We start from the raw sequence: 15,237 nt of genomic DNA, 5'->3' as shown, positions 1-15,237 counted from the left end.
TGTTGTACTTTTACAAAAAAGTGGAGAATAGGGAAATTTACAGGTATTTATTTGTGCATTACAATATATACAACACTGTTTAATCTTATAAAACAACATATCTTCCATCTACAATAGTATTGATTTGTTTAAAAAAGGAAATCATTACATTTATGTGTCTGATTCTCCTGAGAAGTTGGGGTTGGTGAAAGCCGGCTGCAACAAAAGATATCTCAACTTTAACACGGGAAACATTAATCTTAAATAGGTAAATAATGCTAATAAATAATAATCAGTAACTTACCACTTCAACGGTACTGGTTGTTCTAGTCGGCAGACTCAAAGCGCTAAGTTTATACCCCCGCACACTGAAGACATAGTACAGCAGTCCAACTATGAGGATGAAAATCACAATGGCTGCGATGACAGCGCCGGCTATCACCCCTCCATCTGAGAGAAACAGCACGTGTGTCATGCATAGATTCAACACACATGGGGAAAAGTTGTACATGTAACTGGAAAATAGTAGCAGTACCAGTATGTGTGTGGAAACTTACTGTCTGCTGCTGGGGCATCAGTGGGATAAACAGGTTTACCGTTATCATCTGTGGAATGGACTGAAAGTCCAACAAAGAGGCTGTTAGTTGGCAGATTATCAAATTCAAGTCTTTCGTGATACTTTTGTGTTTGCGCTTTGACTTACACTGCCGGTGGCGACACACGAAGCCCCTCTTCTGCAGGCAGTTGTTGTCGTTCCAGCGTCCATCGGCGTACATCTCCACGCAGCTCTCCTCGCCCACCTCCCCGGGGTGGAAGGCTGCGTTGGGCTCACCGGGAGCCCAGTTGACGAAACCCAAAGACGTCTTGTCTGTCCAGCCCCAGCCAACTTTAACGTAAAAACAGAACCACGTAAGTGGGAATCCTCAAAGCTGCGAAGTCATTCAGATTAAAAACAAATAAATCAACGGTGCCGTTGCTCTTTGTGTACTCACAGTGACTGTCCCTGGTGAGGCCGATCCAGACGTTGTGTTTTTTGCTGGAGTTGAGGGTCCTGATGAACTCCACCTCTGCCCTGCTGTGAATGGATACCAGCTCTGCCTCGAATGTCTGGCAGTGGTGGCGGGAGTCCGGCCACGAGTAGCCCTTTACGTCGTTGTAGACAAAGTAACAGTGGCGGCCATACGGGGCCCAGTGCTTCAGACACATCCCACCGCCAGGGGCGGGAGTCGCCGGCGGCTTCTCTAGAAGACGATGTGAGTTACAGTCAGCAACGCTTTTTCTGTGACCTAATCCGTCGTCATTATGGTTGTGAACGGATGCAGCAGAGAGAAGTATCAGCTCTACCTGTGGAGTACTTGCAGATGTACGGCTTTTCCAGGTCACACTTGGTGTCGTTCCACGTTCCGTGGAAGGCCCGTGAGGCGTGCATGCTGACACAGCCCTCGTCCTTGACGTTGGTGGGTTCTCCTGGTCCCCATTCGGTGAAAAACACTGGCCAGCCATCAGTCCACGAGTAGGAGCTGTCATCCTGCACGATTACAGTATGAGCTCAGGTGTTTGCTCAACCAAATTCCCAGACGACATTTTCAGTTTATTTAACCACAGTCGTGTTTTGGGGCGTTCAGGCTAAAAGCACGCACCTTGCGCCTGAGGCCGATCCAGGCGTCTGCTCTGCCCTGCAGCACCACTCCTGCGATGAAAGCCTGGTCGTAGCTCATGTCGATGCTCGCCAGGTTGCCTCCCTTTATCTTGCAGGCTGCCTGCGCGGCGTCCCAGGTCGCCGCCTCTTCCACCAGCTTGTAGCAGTTGTTGTACCAGGAGATGGGGTACCAAGCTGGGCAGGGGCTCTTGGTCGGGGGAGGAGGCTTAATGCTGCTTGCTGTGAAAGGAGAATAGTAACGAGTAAGGTGTTTTCTGCGATTTGTTATTGGATATAATTTACCATTGGACGAATACTGACATTTCTTCCTGTAGCAGACGAAGCTATAGTTTTTATGACAGGCATCATCATTCCACCTGCCGGTCACCAGGTGACTGTGAGTCATTGCTACACAATGTTCCTGTTGGTATCGACAAGAAAGTGAAGGGTGAGAGTGTCCCACTCAAGCAAAGAATATCAGCTTTATTGTCTGAACAGTGTTTCAGGGTGTGCAGCGTCTTCTCACCGCTCCACCCGCATTGTTGGGCTCCTTGTCGTTCCAGTTGGTGTACAGCACTGGACTGACCCCATCGCTCCACGCATACTGATTCTCCACCAAGAGGTCCGACAGGCCGATCCACGTGGGGTGCTCCAGGTCCCGCAGGTAACTGGCCACAAAGTCTGCAGCACGGAGGGAGACGTTGAAACAGAGAGCGGCCTCCGGACCGGCGCCTTTCACATCACCGTCTGCTGATCTTACCGTTCTCGTACTGGCTGTCGATGACCGCCAGCTCTCCTCCCTGCTCTTTGCACCAGTTTCGGGCGAAAGGCCAGCTGCCTCGCATGTCATGCTTTTTCCCTTTAAACATGAAGCATTTGTCCTTGAAAAGCATCCACCCTGCAGGGAAGCAAGAGAGAAACCAAGAGTCACCAGGTTGTGTGTGTGTGTGTGTGTGTGTGTGTGTGTATATATATATATATATATATATAACATGAGGGCCATTAACAAATGAAGAAAAAAAACATGAATGTGCTCATACTTAAAATGTGTGTTACCTTCAGGGCAGTTACCCTCCCATGGCTGTGTGGGTGGAGGAGGGGTGTGGATATCTCCTGGGAGCTTCTTGCACACGTATCCTGCTCCAGCCCGACCGCAGTTGGCATCGTTCCATCCACCTTTAACACAAACAACGTTCAGCGTTGGTGCCAGGCACTGGTGAGAGCGCAATCCTCAAACAGAATCACGCACTCATTAATTGAGTTCCCGTACCGTAGTGCTTGTACATCTGAACACATTGCTCCTCCCCGTTGGCATTGTTGGGCTCACCCGGAGCCCAGTGAGTGTATGTCACTGGGGAAGAGTCCACCCAGCTGTTGAGATAAAACCCAATTCACTCTGATATTGTGGCTAGTATGAGAACCTTGAAGAGCTGAGCTAGCGTGGAGGCTAAGGAACGAGGCTAAGTACATACACGTAATGTTCATTTATTATATCAGATGCCCTCATTCCAATCCAGGCTCCGTCAATCCTCCCTGTCCCCACCTGTAAGTCAGCACAAACATATTAGCATTACACCAGCAGTGCGCCGCTGTAAACGCCCCTCCGAGAGGACACGCGCACGTACCATGCTGTTCACAAAGGTCTGTTCCTCGTCGCTGTGGATGGACGCGAGCAGCGCTTTCTCTGCGTAGCAGCGCATCAGAGCTGTGTGGAAGTCCACTATGTCGGTGTCGTTGTAGTAGTAGCAGATGTTGTTGTTCTTCCTCCAGCCCACGTTGGTTCCGCAGTCAGGAGCTGGCGGAGGAAACTAGACTGTAATTTTGGCTCATTTGTTTGTGTTTTTTCTACTGTAAAATCCTAAATGTCTCTGTCTGTGGTCTACAGAAGCTTTGTGCCGTGTACCTGGGATGTCTGGTGGGGGAACTGGAGGTATGATGGGATTCTTCCCCTTGGCGATCATGCATATCCAGTCCTGGTGGGCGCCGCAGAATTGATCGTTCCACCAGGAGTGGGTGCCGTTGGTGGAGCTCACCATCTCTACACAGTCCTCGCGGCCATCGTGGTTGTTGGGCTCCCCTGCGCCCCAGTTGGTGTGAGCGAGCGGTGTGCCGTCACTCCAAGAGAACCCTGGGATAACGGACGCGTCACCAGTTGTGTGTTTCTACCTCTAGCTATGTCTAAAATGATGCACAGATGGAACCTACCTCCTTCTAGTGGATTGTTTTTAAGGCCGATCCACTTAGTGCTGCCTTTGCTGTACTGAGCCAGGAACTCCTCCTCCTCCTGGTTGTGGATGCTGACCAGATTTGCGCCTCTGGAGGCACAGTCTTCAAGTGCTCCCTCCCAGCTTTTCCTCAGGGACGGGGCCACATTGTGGAAGAGCTGCAACAAATCATTTATGGAAACTTAACCACTGATCTAACGAAGCCCTGCAGGAGCTAGCTGTTCATTTACTGTCTCATATACCTTGTAACATTGTCTGAAGTGAGGCAGCGCCGTCCAGCCGTTGGCACAGCCTTGCGATGGCGGAGGAGTGGGCGGTTTCGTAGGTGGGGAGATGTCGGGCCTAGGTTTCTCACAGACGAAGGAGTGTTTATCCAAGCATGGCTGGTCATCCCAGAAGCCACCAATTCGGCCTGTTGTCATAGCCACACAGCTGCCATCCCCGTTGTCTGGAGACGAGAAGGAGAATAGTTTTATGACGTGTATATTTTATGTCTGCCTGTCTGTCCCACAGATTTGATGGTGTTAGAAGTGTTAGAGCTCCACCTGGTTGGTTTTTGTCCCAGTGGGTGAAGGTGAGAGGCGCGTCGTTGTCCCAGATGTAATCCACCCCTCCACCGAGCCCTCCGTGAGCCCGCAGGCCGATCCACCACAAGCCCGTCTTCCCTGACAGCGCCACTGTAAAATGTGCCTGCTCATAGCTGCAGCACAACACAGACCAGAGAATTCACCAACGATCTGTCAGTCGTGATTTTAACTGCACTGTTTTCTCCTCCCACTCACATGTCTCCGATGTGCAGCATGAAGCTGTCCTTCTCTTTACAGAAATCCTTCGCCTCAGACCATTTCATGGTTTTGTCCTCCATCCAGTAGCAGGAGTAGCCGTAGGCTTCCCATCCCTGACACAGAGAAACAAGGCGCTTACTGTACCATCCATGTATTCTATTTACACCTAGCCCTCCATCGACATAAGCGTTAACATTAGTTGGCCATATTCCTGTACAAAAGCAGCAACACTAAACAGTGGAGCGGCATTAGTTTTACCTCAGGACATCCATACACTGTAGGTTTCGCAGAAGGTACTGGGTAATGAGATTTGGGTTTTTTGCATGTGTAGGTATTGAGCTCGTTACAGGAGACATCGTTCCACCTGCCAGTCTGAAAAGCGAAATTAGCATAAATAAATACATGAAGTTTATGTTCCATCTGAGGGTGAAATGCTTGAATTGTTGCTAATGCCTTTCCGTTCATCTCACCTGGTGCAGCATCTCGACACAGTCCTCGCTGAACCCATCGTGGTTGTTTGGTTCTCCTGGAGCCCAGTAGGTGAAGGTCACCATGTGTTCATCACTCCAGGTGAACATACCAGGTATAACCAGGTCATTCAGACCAGTCCACGTGTCACTGGTGGCTGTTAAAAAGATTATTTTACTACTTTATACCATTAAAGAAGCTGAAACCTCCCACTTTTCTAAATCCATACCCAAGTACAGGTAGCTCTCCAGCCAGCTCTGCTCCGTCATGGAGCGGATGGAGACAAGGTCCGCACCCAGGCTCCTGCAGCTGTGACGGGCATTGTGCCATGTCTTTTTGTCATCGAAGGGTTTGTAGCAGTACTCTCCAAACTCGTACCAGTCGTCCCCTGGACACCTCAGCTCTGTAGGTGGGAGGAACAAAGTTGGGAACCATTTTTAGGGTTTAAAAATATACTTTGAATGAGAAAAACCAACAAAAGTTCTTGATTCATTAGACGACTCATGAACGTGACTCACCCCCGTCTGCAAAAGTGTACGACACACCATAGTTTCCATCAAATCTGCAGAAATACGTTTGCGTGAATTAAGCGTCCCTGAACCGACTCACTACCGCAGGAAAGAGGAGGCGGTTCGTCGGTTACTTACTGCTTCGAGGTGATGCCGTGCCTGGTGGAGCCGGGATAAAAGTTCTGTCCCGCTGCTTTCAGCAAAGTGCAGTCTCCTCCAACATCATTTAGTATCACTCCAGCGTGAATAGCTGCTGCACAGATGTTTGAGTCCTGTTTAAGAAGGTCAAAAGAGAGTTAATCAACTAATAATAGATACAAGAGCATCCTTTAGCTCTGTGTGGACAGTCACATACCCCACGATACACTGTAGTGCCGTATAGGTTGTAGCTAGCTTTTGAACACTGTGCTGGGCAATGGACGCTGCAAGGAATAAGACAAAATGAATGGGTGCATTAAAAATACAGTGCTACACATGAACTATGCTTCACTCACCTCATTTGATCAATGGCAAAGTTGAAGTTGGGCTTGCTAGCACATGTTATCGCATCTGTTAGAGGAAAATTTCATTAATCATTGCTGGAATGTTAAACTGGACTATGCGCACCAATAGAGAGCTTTTCTCACAGTCAGGCGTGCATCCCAAGACGTCGAAGCGAAGGCCTGCTTCATCGTGATACTCCAGCGGGAGGATGCGGACGTACTTGGCTGACACGGGCGTACCCAGCAGCTGGGTGTCCGGAGTGTTCCTGTCTGTTGAACCTGGGAAAGACTGGACGTGGAAAAGGGTCCAGTATCACAGACAGCTGTCCATTTTTACTGTCAACATCAAATCCACGTCTGTTACTCACCTGTCCATCAGCTGTGTATTCAGTCCAAGTGCTTCCATCCATGCTGTGCTGAAGCTTGAATTTGGTGAGCCAGTGGTCATTGCCCGGACAACCTTGAATTACTATTCCTGTTACTTTTCTAGTTTGGCCCAAGTCTGCCTGGATCCAGCTTGATGTTGCTAGAAGATTATATAAAGTTGAAAATGACACTTCTAATCACAGTTTAATTCACTGCACTTCATATATGTGACCTCATCGGCTGCACATACGGTTTCCTGACGGCATCCAGCAAGAGTTTCCATGCAAACGGGCTTTGTTGGGGGTGAACTGGCCAATTGAGGAGGAAGCCGAGAGCTGGGGGTCTGTGATGTTTCCATCCTCAACACCCAGACCATGCAGACACACTGAAAGCAGCCAAATACAGGAACATGAGATCATTTAAGCCTTTTTTGAAATCTCTAGAAGCAGAAGAATATAAGCTGACCCTTTTGTTCACAGGTGTAGGTGATCTCCAGGTATTTGGAAACTGATGGACAAGGGTCCTGCTCCACATGGGCGTAGGCAAAGCATATGGCGTGGTTGTCACACATCTTTCTGTAGTGAGGAAGGATGCCTTCCACTGTGCAGGTCCCTACAGCAGAGTGGCAATGTTAACGCTCACTGACGGGACCTTGCAGATTAAAATAATTTTAATGAAATATTTTTGCATATGGTCACATGGATTAAAGCGCAGCACCTCCTGACTCATCCAGGTGTGGACAGATGTCGGCACTCTTTCGCCCATAGAAAGCAGACTGGATGTTGATAACGCTTTCATGCGGACAGTGAAGAACGGCAGTGGAGTCCTGGCACACCAGTGCTGTCATATACCCGTCGTGAGGTGGAGGGGGCTTTGGTGTTAATCCTGGAGGAAGAGACATCTCTTCACATCTCTTCGCAAAAATGTGATGACATTTTAGGAAACGTTTCTTACCTCTCCTCTTGCAGATGTATCCTCTTTTGTACTCACAGTTGTCGTCATTCCAGTAGCCGCTGTTGATGAGCATAGTCAGACAGTCTTCACCATAATAGTCGTCTGGATTACCTGCGAGAGGAGCATGAGGCCAGTTATGTCCACAGATGTAGTAGAATACAGACAGGACCTGGGTCTAAACGAACCTGCATTCCAGTGAATGTATCTGAAGGGAGCTCCGTCTGTCCACTCCCAGCCGCCTTCAACAATGGAGTCATGACCACCCATCCACAGAGAGATCCCTGTGGGAACCTGCTGGATCACACCTTGGGGGAAACAACTAGATATAAATTTATGCTATCTTAGAAAAAACACATTTTAGGGTTACATAAAGTACTCGTCGTACCGTGAATAAAAGCCTGTTCGAAGGGATCCGTGATACTGACGAGGTCTCCTCCCTGGTTGACGCAGTCAGCTCGAGCCTCAGCCCACGTTCTCATCGACATGTAGTTAAACAGGTAGCAGTAGTCATTAAAAGGGTCAGGTGTCCAAGAGCCACATTTTTCATTCCATCCTATGACAAACAACACCGTTTATACATGTGTGCACATATCTAGATACAGAGGTGCTTTGCTGTTGCCATTAACCTGGTCCAGATGTTGGTGGCTGGGGAGGAGGCCCTTGTCCCTTAGCTGTGGAGAGAAACGGCAAAAACTAACTACAACATGTGTGGTCTAGGCATTAAAAATGATATTAAAATGGTATATCAAACCTTTTTTGCAAATATATTCCTTGTTGGAGGAGCAGAAGTCATCGTTAATTAGCCCAGCTTCATGGTGGTTCATCCCCCTGAGCTGCACACAGTCCTCATTACCCTGCCAGTTGTCTGGTTGGTTGGGTGCCCATGGCAGGAATCCCTGAAATCCAGATGGAAGCACCATGCGTATGTAAAAATGGTAGGGATTTCTGTGTTTATTTCAGTGTCATCACTTACTGTAGAAGATCTATCAGTGTAAACAAAGTGGCCTTCATTATCGATGTCATTCAAACCAGTCCAGGCTTCTCCTGGCATGTGAGCTGCAGATAAGACAAACAATAAGCGAACAAATTATTACAGTAATAACCAAATGCCAAACAGTGCATTTACATCCATATCATTTCCTGAGTAAATGTTGAATGATGATGTCATGAACTTTGTAGCTCACCCGTTAGGAAACTCAGCTCATCCTGTGACTGGAAGCTGACCAGATGACCTTGCTCCGAGACACAGCGAGCCTCAGCATCGTGCCAGTTTTTTGCCATCTCAGTTTCGAAATGATAGCAGTGGTCCCCATACAACAAATATCCACGGTCACAGTGGGAATCTTAACCAACAGGGAACAGTTTAGCAAGAAAAACAAACGCAGGGGTGAAGCTGGGTCGTGCGTTTGACTCACCGGGAGCTGCAGTTGGCTTCGGGCCCTGACCGCCTGTCATCTCACAAATGAAACCCAGGCTCTTGAAGCAGTTGGTTGTTTCCCATTTTCCTTCATAATTTCCTAGGAGGGAAAAAACACTCCCGTTGGTCTCGCTGTGATGGGAGCAGCTCCACCGTGCCAGTGAAAGAGCAGAGTGAGAGGGCGCTCGTCTCACCTGTGAAGATCTGTCCACAGTCCCAGAGGACCTCGGTGTTTCTGGGCCACCCGGGACCAAAGTTGGAGAAAGTAATTGCAGTTTTGTCCACCCATTTGAATTCACCATCTTTGTCCTTATCTGGTAAAGCAACGACAAAAATAGAACAGTCAGTAGAAAACTAAATAATTTACTATTATTACTATTATTTTTAATAATTTACTGCAAAGATAACAAAGCACTTATTCTTTCTGTTGCTCCAGTACCTGATAATCCAATCCAGACGTCAGGAATGTCCACTTGGTGAAAGTCTGGGAGTTTCCCATTTATAAACATCTGCTCCTCTTGACTGCATTGTTAAAAACAGCACAAATATAGAAGGCAAAGGTCAAGATAAAAGCGAATTTCAGACTAGGACTGAATCATACCGTATAATTCAATTAATGAGCGATCTTAACAGGTCTGTGATTTGCTTTTAGTTTGTTCCACTGCCCTCAAGTGGCCAAAAGACTCAAACGTATACTCAATATAATATTTTAAATTAGTACCATCATAATTATCAATATTTTTTCTTTCATTACACAATGTTTCAGTGTTACTCTTCCATACCTGTTTATAATCACAAGGTGGGCCGACATATCTAAGCACCTCAAGTGAGCCTCATGCCAGGTGGTCAAGAGAAAGTTATTACTGACCATCCAATAACAGCTTCCAGCAAAGCTCAACCATCCCAGAGGACAGATGGCTGGAGGTCAGGTAGGGAGGAACAGAAGGGAAAGGTTAACAACACAATTCTGATATGATGATGATGATGATGATGATGATGATGATGATGATGATGATGATGATGATGAAGGCTATTATGGCTGGAACATTTCCTGTTTGTGGGCTCTAAGGAGTATCCAACTTACTGTTCAGTCGCCTTTTGCACATGTAAGGGCGTTCATGTCTGCAAGGATTCGTCCTCCATTTCCCAAACTCTGCACTTGCATCTCTGATCAGCACAGAGCACGAGCCGGCCTGCGTGTCCCTGTTGGAGAAAACAGGCTGTTTAAACTCTCATTTAAATGTATGACATGATAGGTAGTCAACGTGCCATCTTACACTTCTGGTTGACCAGAGGCCCAGTTCGTGTACGACCCTTGAAGAGCATCAGACCATGTGAACTGGCTGTTCCCCACTTCGACTTGACAGGAAAGTGTGTTGCATTTCTAGAGAAACAAATTCTGTCGTCACATGACTGAGCTAAATATCCCTTTAATGACAGGAAAGCAAGCGGATGTCATCTCACCAGCGTGGTGAATCCAATCCAGAGGTCCACCTCTGATCCGTCCTGCGCTCCCATGACGTACTGCTCTTCTTCTGCTGTGGTGATGGACACCAGGTCTCCGCCTTCCTGCAGACAGTCATGTCTGGCTACTGCCCAGCTCTTTCTTGTGTCGGTCTTTAGTTTGTAGCAATTTGAGCCGTATTGTCTCCAGCCACTGGATAAATCACACTGTGGTCCAGGATTGGCTAAAAAGAGAAAACATCCATATTAGTCAGGACTTAAATTTAGGGGCTGGAATTAAGTCTCCTATTGGGTTTTAAATTTATTCAAAATTGTACAAAGTATTGGTGATGAAAAACATGAAATCATGACTAATAGCTTTAGCAGCTATGGAGCAGTGGATGCTAACTGATGGACTTACGGTTGATGTGTTTGCAGATGTATTTCCTAGGAACGTTGCAGTTTTCGTCGTTCCAATGACCGAAGCTATATCCTATCACCTGACCACAGTCCTCTCCAGGATCGTCACCATAATTATCAGGCTGGCCCGGCATCCAGTATCTAAAACGGTACACAAAATGAATGACAGCTCAGCTATAATTGATTTATTGTATTTGTCATAGTGGTTGGTTAACAGCATAACGCACGATAGGTATTCTATAAAAGGGCTCCCATCACTCCACTCCCAGACGCCTTCGATGAACTTGTCATTCAGGCCGATCCAGTAGATCTCCTGACCGATTTGTGTCCTCATCCACAACTGGAAACGACACAAAAATTTGCGACTCAAGTGCGAACTGATGCAAGATTGTGTGTCACAGAATCACAACGCTCTTATTTTGTCTCACCCTTTCATTAATGTCCTGAATGCTCATAAGTTTGCTGTCCTGTGACAAACAAAACGCATTGGCCTCATCCCACGACTTCACGTCGGTGGAGAAGAAGTAGCATTTGTTCTCGTACTCCCTCCAGCCTGACTGACACTGGCACTGGGCTGGAAAGACATTCACAACATGAAAAGTAAGTAAGTAATCCTTCCCTCATCTGGCCTCCACAGGACAGATTCTTAAAGGGTGATAAAAGCTGTTTCATCAGCTTAAACATCCTTCACTGAAAATCCCTCATCAGCCTCTCTGAATATTTAGGCATGACCTTAGAATTGAATACACAGAATGATGGGCTGTTCACCAGTTGGGCATTTTCTTCTAAATGTGTGCGTTTCTACTTTTACACCATTACACTGCAAACTGGAAAACAAAACCAATTACTCTGTCACCTTTTTCCTGGTTCATCAATAAAATGATCAGTTCGTGTCGAATTTCACAGGTTAGTGAATGATTGGACATGGATGGACATCCATCATAAAAGTCCCATGACAGATCCACAGTCCACCCATGTCACTCAACTTTCACACATCTGGGTAATATTTGACTACCCACGCTATGTAATCATATGATGTGCACACGTCTGTTATGAGTTTCAGTCAAATGTTTTCCTCCTTACTATCACGCCCATCTGAAACGACGAGCCATCATCTAGTATGAGGATCGAGAAAAGAAAACTATCACGGTAACCACTATAAGATAGCGTAAACAATAACTGGCAGTACAAAAACATGTGTAAGATGTGATCATTAAATAAAGTACAACAAACATTGAAAATTAGTTGAATTGCCAAAGTATAAACATTTGTTGTTTGTTTTGTTTTATTGTTTTTTTTTCTTTTTCTATTTCTTTGAATTCTTTTCACCGTATCATTAAATTTATATTTAAATACATTACATTTAATTATATAATCATTATATTAGAAATAAAAAATATTCATATTAATCCAAAAGACACAGACTTACCACAAGCAAGAAGAGCAACAAGGCCGAGCAGCTGCAGAAGCATTCTTCTCCTTCTGTCCATTTTGCTTATTTGTCTTTACCTTCTGATGTTTGGGGCTTTTTGAACTTCAACACATCCTGGCAGCTTTTTCTCCAAACTCTCCTTGTTCGAGATGTGTCTGAGCTCCAGGTAATCACACCTCTGAGCAACTTCCGTCTGATCCACCTCTTTTCAACATCTGTGCAGGGTCCAAAGACTGAAAGCAGTAAAACACGAATGACACTTGACCTCTTTGCTTCTTTATGCAATGTATGATTTTGCTTCAAAATAATGTTACTGATTAGCAGTGGTGCTTAATAACGAGCTACACTGACTCCATATTTGCACTGTACAGTATTAGGGCTAACTTTTAATTAATGATTTGGCAACAATGTGAATAGTTTAGTAATTAAAACTTTTCTTTGTTGTCCTTTAGATTTTTTTCTTCTATTAGTTTTGAAGGGTTTGTGGTTAAATTTTGTATAAATAAAACTGACTAACACAAACAAAGCAAAGAAGATGGGCAAGTTTAATGTGGTGTATTTTCCATGTGCTTTTTTACTTGTTAATTCTAAGAATAAACCAAGGATTTTATTACACATTACATAATTAGATTTTTCACCAGATGTCATTAACTTTAATTTACATTTTTTTCAAACAAACAATTTGTACAAATCGTTGCAGAATCAGCTCTTTGAGTATAATTCTAGACCAAGGTAAAGATATGAACGTCCACTAGAAGATAAAAAAACATGACTCAGAAAAACCACAAAGTTCACTGCAGTTTATAAAAACCACATGTCCACTGTCAATAAACGTTATACTGCTAAACTTATGCCACAAAGTGTTCACTCTTTAACTTGGTTTATTAGGACTTTACAAAACAATAAAAATGCTTATTTGAAGTAAAATTTCTTTAGTTTCTTTGCAGTTTCTACTGCACAGAATTAATGAGAATGAAGCATGAGTAAAACATCAAGAACATCACTCAGCCTATGAGTCTAGTTTAGTTTTTAATCACGTTTATAAATCTTTAAAAAGAATGTCTTACCTTCTAGAATCACACCCGAAAGGGACACATCTAAGTATCAAGAAAGTAACCACATCTGTTTGTTTCTAATGTGGAAGTAAAAATGGTACAGACACCCCAACAATGTACTTTACACACAACTTTATTGTACCAACTGATATCAACACAATGTAAATAAAAACACACATGATGGAAGCAGCCAAGAAGAGAAAGAACAACACAAAAGGACAGTAAAAGTAAGATAAGGTTTACAAAAGACTTTCTGGCAAAAACATCTGGACGATCTGGAGTAAAAATGATTGAGAGTAATAATACCAGCTGGACATAAACTCATATTTACATGATATAAACTGTATATAATATTTATATTTCAAAAAGGTCACACACACAGTGGATTGGGCGGCAGTCGAAGGCGGGAGCCTGGGCGCCCCAATCCCTGGATAACCAATCTGGTTATTGGGACATGGAATGTCACGTCACTGGGGGGAAAGGAGCCTGAGCTTGTGCAGGAGGTCGAGCGGTACCGGCTAGAAATAGTCGGGCTCACCTCCACACACAGCCTGGGCTCTGGAACCCAACTCCTTGAGAGGGGCTGGACCCTTTTCTACTCTGGAGTTGCCTGCGGTGAGAGGCGGCGGGCTGGTGTGGGCTTGCTCATAGCTCCCCAGCTTAGTCGCCATGTGTTGGAGTTTTCCCCGGTGGACGAGAGGGTCGCTTCCCTGCGCCTTCGGGTGGGGGATAGGTCACTCACCGTCATTTGTGCTTACGGGCCGAATGGCAGTGTGGAGTACCCGGCCTTCTTGGGGTCCCTGGAGGGAGTGTTGGAAAGCGCTCCAACTGGGGATCCCATCGTTCTTCTGGGAGATTTCAATGCCCACGTAGGTAACGACAGTGATACCTGGAGAGGCGTGATTGGGAGGAACGGCCTCCCTGATCTGAACCCGAATGGTGTTATGTTATTGGACTTCTGTGCTAGGCACAGTTTGGCCATAACTAACACCATGTTCGAACATAAGGGTGTCCATCAGTGCACATGGCACCAGGACACCCTAGGCCGGAGGTCGATGATAGACTTTGTAGTCGTTTCACCTGACCTTCGGCCATATGTTTTGGACACTCGGGTGAAGAGAGGGGCTGAGCTGTCAACTGATCACCACCTGGTGGTGAGTAGGATCCGCTGGCAGAGAAGGAGGCTGGAACGACTTGGCAGGCCCAAACGTATTGTGAGGGTCTGTTGGGAACGCCTGGCTGAACCCTCTGTTAGACGGACCTTTAACTCACACCTCCGGGAGAGCTTCGACCAGATTCCGAGGGAGATGGGAGACATAGAGTCCGAGTGGACCATGTTCTCCGTCTCCATTGTCAACGCGGCCGTTCGGAGCTGTGGACGCAGGGTCTCCGGTGCCTGTCGTGGTGGTAATCCCCGAACCCGGTGGTGGACGCCGGAGGTAAGGGACGCCATCAAGCTGAAGAAGGAGTCCTACCAGGTATGGTTGACCTGTAGGACTCCTGAGGCAGCTGATGGGTACCGGCAGGCCAAGCGTGCTGCAGCCTGTGCCGTTGCGGAGGCAAAAACTCGGGCTTGGGAGGAGTTCGGGGAGGCCATGGAGGAGGACTATCGCTCGGCCTCAAAGAGATTCTGGCAAACCGTCCGGCGCCTCAGGAGGAGGAAGCAGTTCTTTACCAACTCTGTTTTCAGTGGAGGTGGGGAGCTGTTGACCTCAACTGGGGATGTTATCGGACGGTGGAAGGAGTACTTTGAGGATCTCCTCAACCCCCCCGACATGCCTTCTGCTGAGGAAGCAGAGGCAGGGGACTCAGAGGCGGACTGGCCCATCACCCAGGCTGAGGTCACCGAGGTAGTTGGTAAGCTCCTCGGTGGCAGAGCAGCGGGGGTGGATGAGATCCGTCCTGAGTACCTCAAGTCTCTGGATGTTGTGGGGCTGTCTTGGGTGACACGCCTCTGCAGCATCGCGTGGAGGAGGGGGACAGTTCCTCTGGACTGGACAACCGGGGTGGTTGTCCCTCTTTACAAAAAGGGGGACAGGAGAGTGTGTTCCAACTATAGGGGG

The 15,237-nt window shown here is 46.6% G+C and overlaps 1 protein-coding gene across 1 annotated transcript; it reads right to left on the bottom strand.

Annotated features, from left to right (window-relative positions):
- Positions 1-32: 32 nt before the first annotated feature.
- LOC114867428 (macrophage mannose receptor 1) lies at positions 33-13,543 on the bottom strand. The gene is made up of 49 exons (XM_029170079.2): positions 12,117-13,543; positions 11,116-11,261; positions 10,915-11,027; positions 10,689-10,828; positions 10,289-10,512; positions 10,102-10,208; positions 9,909-10,027; positions 9,607-9,742; positions 9,264-9,346; positions 9,019-9,138; positions 8,823-8,924; positions 8,592-8,750; positions 8,381-8,463; positions 8,159-8,303; positions 8,034-8,078; positions 7,793-7,960; positions 7,593-7,712; positions 7,408-7,518; positions 7,171-7,338; positions 6,919-7,065; positions 6,704-6,838; positions 6,456-6,613; positions 6,232-6,376; positions 6,100-6,154; positions 5,961-6,027; positions 5,744-5,877; positions 5,615-5,658; positions 5,326-5,499; positions 5,099-5,253; positions 4,887-5,000; positions 4,626-4,741; positions 4,389-4,543; positions 4,086-4,291; positions 3,824-4,001; positions 3,522-3,746; positions 3,244-3,413; positions 3,091-3,161; positions 2,889-2,989; positions 2,675-2,794; positions 2,379-2,516; positions 2,145-2,299; positions 1,940-2,039; positions 1,620-1,858; positions 1,324-1,507; positions 972-1,220; positions 683-865; positions 537-596; positions 284-429; positions 33-195 (listed from the first exon to the last, which is right to left on the bottom strand). The coding sequence occupies exons 1-49, from the start codon at positions 12,175-12,177 to the stop codon at positions 151-153; spliced, it is 6,519 nt and encodes a 2,172-aa protein (XP_029025912.1). The 5' UTR covers positions 12,178-13,543; the 3' UTR covers positions 33-150.
- Between the last annotated feature and the right edge of the window lie 1,694 nt (positions 13,544-15,237).

This window comes from Betta splendens, chromosome 12 (assembly GCF_900634795.4).
Source record: "Betta splendens chromosome 12, fBetSpl5.4, whole genome shotgun sequence".
Lineage (NCBI taxonomy): Eukaryota > Metazoa > Chordata > Actinopteri > Anabantiformes > Osphronemidae > Betta > Betta splendens.
The sequence above is the reverse complement of the archived record's forward strand: the minus strand, read 5'-3'. Positions and strand labels throughout refer to the sequence as shown.